Source organism: Streptopelia decaocto (assembly GCF_964273445.1).
Source record: "Streptopelia decaocto genome assembly, contig: HAP1_SCAFFOLD_2319, whole genome shotgun sequence".
Classification (NCBI taxonomy): Eukaryota; Metazoa; Chordata; class Aves; order Columbiformes; family Columbidae; genus Streptopelia; species Streptopelia decaocto.
The window spans coordinates 1-6,012 of NW_028116970.1; the positions used below are offsets into that span (position 1 = coordinate 1).

The following is a 6,012-nucleotide window of genomic DNA, read 5'->3' on the forward strand; positions in this document are numbered from 1 at the left end:
GGCGTGGCCTTGGGGGGGGCGGAGGGGTCAATGGGGCCATAGGGATGAATGGAGGGGGGTGGGGGGAGTGGGTGAGTAGGGGGTGGAGTCAGGGGGGCGGGGTCTCTTGGGGGTGGGGTCAGGGGGCGTGGTCTGTTGGGGGCGTGGCAAGAAGGTGTCCTTATAGAGAAGGGGCAGGGCTTGCCGGGGGGCGTGGCCTCCAGTGCCAATAGATTAAACAGGGGGCTGGAAAAGGGGTGTGGCTTATGGCAAGGGGGCGTGGCTTGGCGGCTTATAGAGAAGGGGCGGGGCTTGTAGAGGGATGTAGCCTTTTATGGGAGGGGGCGTGGCTTGGGAAATGTGGGCGTGGCCTCCAGACCCAACAGGTTACATGGAGGTTTGGGGGGGCGTGGCTTACGCAAAGGGGGCGGGGCTTAGTGGCTTATAGAGAAGGGGAGTGGCCTATAGAAGGGGCGTGGCTTGAGAGTAGAGGCCGTGGCCCCCAGAGCCAATATAAATAAGTTGGGGAAGGGGGGCGTGGCTTATGCCAAGGGGCGTGGCTTAGCGCCTTATAGAGAAGGGGCATGTCCTCCAGAAGGGGCGTGGCCTTTATGGGTGGAGGCGTGGCTTGAGAAATAGGGGGCGTGGCCTCCAGAGCCAACACAAAGGGTGTGGGAAGGGGGCGTGGCTTAGCGCCTTCTAGAGAAGGGGCGTGGGTTAGGAGTAGGGGGCGTGGCTTGCAAAGAGGGGGCGTGTCCTGCGCCTTGTGGGCGTGGCCTCTAGGGCCATTCCATTGCCTGTAGAGCCCGGGGGGGGGGTGTGGCTATGAATGGAAAGGGGGCGGGGTTCCCCCAAGGGGGCGGGGTTCCCCCCAAGGGGGCGGGGTCTGCGGTGGGCGTGTCCCGCTCAGCCCCGCCCCCTGTCTCCGATAGGCCGGCTGAACGTGAAGAACGAGGAGCTGGACGCCATGATCAAAGAGGCCAGCGGGCCAATCAACTTCACCGTGTTCCTCACCATGTTCGGGGAGAAGCTCAAGGGTGGGACATGGGGACAATGGGGGCAATGGGGACAATGGGGACATTGGGGACATTGGGGGCAATGGGGGCGATGGGGGCGATGGGGGCAATGGGGACAATGGGGGTGATGGGGACAATGGGGATAATGGGACAATGGGGACAATGGGGGCAATGGGGACAATGGGGGCAATGGGGACAATGGGGACAATGGGGGGAATGGGGGCAATGGGGGGCGATGGGGACAATGGGGGGCAATGGGGACAATGGGGGATATGGGGACATTGGGGGACATGGGGACAATGGGGACATTGGGGGATATGGGGACATTGGGGGATATGGGGACATTGGGGGACATGGGGACAATGGGGACAATGGGGACATTGGGGACAATGGGGGCAATGGGGGATATGGGGACAATGGGGACAATAGGGACATGGGGGACATTGGGGGATATGGGGGGACATTGGGGGATATGGGGGGACATTGGGGGGTTATGGGGGGTCATGGGGACATTGGGGGGATATGGGGGGGCCATGACCTTGACCTTGACCCCCCCGGGCAGGCGCGGACCCCGAGGACGTGATCATGGGGGCGTTCAAGGTGCTGGACCCCGATGGGAAAGGATCCATCAAGAAGAGCTTGTGAGCGGGGACATGGGGACAATGGGGACAATGGGGACAGTGGGGGACAATGGGGGCCTTGGGGGGATGGGGACATGGGGGACAATGGGGGGGATGGGGACAATGGGGGTGTTGGGGGGGATGGGGGGGCAATGGGGACATGGGGACATTGGGGGATATGGGGATATTGGGGGACATGGGGACATTGGGGGATATGGGGACATTGGGGGATATGGGGACATTGGGGACATTGGGGACATTGGGGGGATATGGGGACATTGGGGACATGGGGACAATGGGGGACATGGGGATATTGGGGGATATGGGGATATTGGGGGACATGGGGACATTGGGGGGATATGGGGACATTGGGGACATGGGGACAATGGGGGACATGGGGACATTGGGGGGATATGGGGACATTGGGGACATGGGGACATTGGGGACATGGGGACAATGGGGGACATGGGGACATTGGGGGGATATGGGGACATTGGGGACATGGGGACATTGGGGACATGGGGACAATGGGGGACATGGGGATATTGGGGGGATATGGGGACACTGGGGGACATGGGGATATTGGGGGATATGGGGACTTGTTGGGGTCATTGGGGACATTGGGGACATTGGGATGTTGGGGGGACATGGGGGACGTGGGGGGATATGGGGACAATGAGGACATTGGGGACATCGGGGGGACATGGGGATATTGGGGAGTATGGGGGGACATTGGGGGATATGGGGACATTGGGATATGGGGGGACATGGGGACATTGGGGACATGGGGACATTGGGGGATATGGGGACATTGGGATATGGGGGGACATTGGGGACAATGGGGACATTGGGGACATTGGGGGATATGGGGGACAATGGAGACATTGGGGACAATGGGGACATGGGGGGACATTGGGGGACATGGGGAGATATGGGGACATAGGGACATTTTGGGGGGGATGGGGACAATGGGGTGTATGGGGACATGGGGGGACATTGGGGGACATGGGGGGATATGGGGACATTGGGGACAATGGGGACATTGGGGACAATGGGAGGACATTGGGGGACATGGGGACATTGGGGGATATGGGGACATTGGGGACAATGGGGGACATTGGGGGACATTGGGATATGGGGGGACATGGGGACATTGGGGACAATGGGGGGACATTGGGGGATATGGGGGGACAATGGAGACATTGGGGGGACATTGGGATTATGGGGGGACATGGGGACATTGGGGGACATTGGGGGATATGGGGACATTGGGATATGGGGGGACATGGGGACATTGGGGGACATTGGGGACATTGGGGTCACTGTGTCCCCCCCCAGCCTGGAGGAGCTTCTGACCACCCAGTGTGACCGGTTCACCCCCGAGGAGGTGAGACCCCCCAAAATCACCCCCAGGACCCCCCAAAACCCCCCCAGCCCCCCCAAAACCCCTTGGGGACCCCAAAACCCCCCTTGGGACCCCAAAACCCCCCTTGGGGACCCCAAAACCCCCCCTTGGGACCCCAAAACCCCCCCATGGGGACCCCAAACCCCCCTTGGGACCCCAAAACCCCTTGGGACCCTAAAACCCCCCCATGGGACCCCAAAACCCCCCCATGGGGACCCCAAAACCCCCCCATGGGACCCCAAACCCCCCTTGGAACCCCCAAACCCTCCCATGGGGACCCCAAAACCCCCCCATGGGGACCCCAAAACCCCTTGGGGACCCCAAACCCCCCCCATGGGGACCCCAAAACCGCCCCAGACCCCCCCAAAACCCCTTGGGACCCCAAAACCCCCCTTGGAACCCCAAAACCCCCCCATGGGACCCCAAAACCCCCCCATGGGGACCCCAAACCCCCCTTGGGACCCCAAAACCCCCCCATGGGACCCCAAAACCCCCCCAAACCCCCCTCACTGCTCCCCCCAAACCCCCTTTGCTGCCCCCAAATCCCCCCCAAAACCCCCCAAAATCCCCCAAAACCCCCCAAAATCCCCCTCAAAACCCCCAAGACCCCCTCCCCATGATATTTTGGGGTCCCCCACTGATCTAATTTTGGGGTGTCCCCCCCCCATAGATCAAGAACATGTGGGCGGCGTTTCCCCCCGACGTGGCCGGCAACGTGGACTATAAGAACATCTGCTACGTCATCACCCACGGGGAGGACAAGGAGGGCGAATGAGGGCACCCCCAAATCCCCCCGGACGCCTGGGTCCCTCTGGGGACCCCCCAAAATCCAGGGGACCCCCCTAAACCCCAGGGAACCCCCCAAAATCGCCAAAGACCCAGGGGGGGTTTGACCCTCTCCTGGGTCCCCCCAAAATCTTGGGGACCCTCCTGAACCCCTGGGTACCCCCAAAATCCAGAGGACCCCCCTAAACCCCAGGGAACCCCCCCAAAATCGCGGGTTCCCCCCAGGGAGACCAAGTCTACCCAGGGCTATCGGGTCTACCTGGGACCCCCCATTGGCTTCTATGTCCCATTATTTCCATCTATTCTGAACTCCTGGGTCCCCCCAAAATCTCGGGGACCCTCCTGAACCCCTGGGTACCCCCAAAATCCAGGGGACCCCCCTAAACCCCAGGGAACCCCCCCAAAATCGCGGGGTTCCCCCAGGGAGATCAGGTCTACCCAGGAGCCTCCCGGTCTACCCAGGACCCCCCATTGGCTTCTATGTCCCATTATTTCCATCTATTCTGAACTTCTGGGTCCCCCCAAAATCTTGGGGACCCTCCTGAACCCCTGGGTACCCCCAAAATCCAGGGGACCCCCCTAAACACCAGGGAACCCCCCAAAATCGCGGGGTCCCCCCAGGGAGATCAGGTCTACCCAGGGCTACCAGGTCTACCCAGAACCCCCCATTGGCTTCTATGTCCCATTATTTCCATCTATTCTGAACTTCTGGGTCCCCCCAAAATCTTGGGGACCCTCCTGAACCCCTGGGTACCCCCAAAATCCAGGGGACCCCCCTAAAGCCCAGGGAACCCCCCAAAATCTCGGGGTCCCCCCAGGGAGACCAAGTCTACCCAAGACTCTCCAAGGGCCACCAGGTCTACCCAGGACCCCCCATTGTGTCCGTGTCTCCTCCACCCCGAACTCCTGGGTCCCCCCCGAACTCCTGGGTCCCCCCCGAACTCCTGGGTCCCCCCGGACACCTGGGTCCCCCCAACTTCTGTGTGTCCCCCCAAAAAACACCTTTATTTTGGGCAATAAAGCGTCTGGTTTTTGCACTTGATGTCTTGGATTTTTTGGGGTCCCGGACGCCTGGGTCCCTTCTGGGTGGGGGAGGGGTGGGGACCCAGGCGTCCGGGGGGGTTTTGGGGTCCCCCCTCCCCGTCCCCTTCCTGCTCTGTCCATGTGTCCCCCCCTTGTACCGACCCATAAGTTGAACCCAGACCCATAAGTTGAACCCAGACCCATAAGTCCCCAAATCTATGGGGCTCATTGGAACCAATGGGGCCGCCCCACATCTATGGGGCTCATTGAAACCAATGGGGCCGCCCCACATCTATGGGGTGCATTGAAACTAATGGGGGGGTCTCCCCAAATCTATGGGGTCTCCCCACATCTATGGGGCGCATTGAAACCAATGGGGTCTCCCCACATCTATGGGGCCCATTGAAACCAATGGGGCCGCCCCACATCTATGGGGCCCATTGAAACCAATGGGGCCGCCCCACATCTATGGGGCCCATTGAAATCAATGGGGCCGCCCCACATCTATGGGGCCCATTGAAATCAATGGGGTCGCCCCACATCTATGGGGCCCATTGAAACCAATGGGGCCGCCCCACATCTATGGGGCTCATTGAAACCAATGGGGCCGCCCCACATCTATGGGGCTCATTGAAACCAATGGGGTCTCCCCAGATCTATGGGGCCTATTGAAACCAATGGGGCCGCCCCACATCTATGGGGCTGCCCCACATCTATGGGGCCCATTGAAACCAATGGGGCCGCCCCACATCTATGGGGCCCATTGAAACCAATGGGGCTGCCCCACATCTATGGGGCTCATTGAAACCAATGGGGCTGCCCCACATCTATGGGGCTGCCCCACATCTATGGGGCCTATTGAAACCAACGGGGCCGCCCCACATCTATGGGGCTGCCCCACATCTATGGGGTGCCGTGAGCCGCCATGTTGGCCCCGATCGGGTCCCGGATGTGGGGCGGGGAGGGGGAGGGGCGGGGTTTCCCGCCCCACTCGCCACTTCCTGTCCCGGTTCCCGCGCCAACGGCCGCAGCCCCACAGGTACCGGGGACCCATAGGGGGTTATGGGGCACCCATGGGTGCTATGGGGACTTGGGGGGCTCAGGAAGGACTTGGGGGTCCCATGGGTGCTGTGGGGCGCGTGGGTGCTGTGGGGCAGCCATGGGGGTTATGGGGCACCCATGG

At 61.5% G+C, this 6,012-nt stretch overlaps 1 protein-coding gene across 1 annotated transcript; it reads left to right on the plus strand.

Moving 5' to 3' along the window:
• Window positions 1–889: 889 nt before the first annotated feature.
• Window positions 890–4,843, plus strand: LOC309451984 (myosin regulatory light chain 11; the record flags this gene model as incomplete). Its single annotated transcript, XM_082076667.1, has 4 exons — window positions 890–1,016; window positions 1,558–1,636; window positions 2,954–3,002; window positions 3,691–4,843. Coding segments are annotated over 4 exons (360 nt in total), but the record flags the coding sequence as incomplete, so codon positions are not given.
• Between the last annotated feature and the right edge of the window lie 1,169 nt (window positions 4,844–6,012).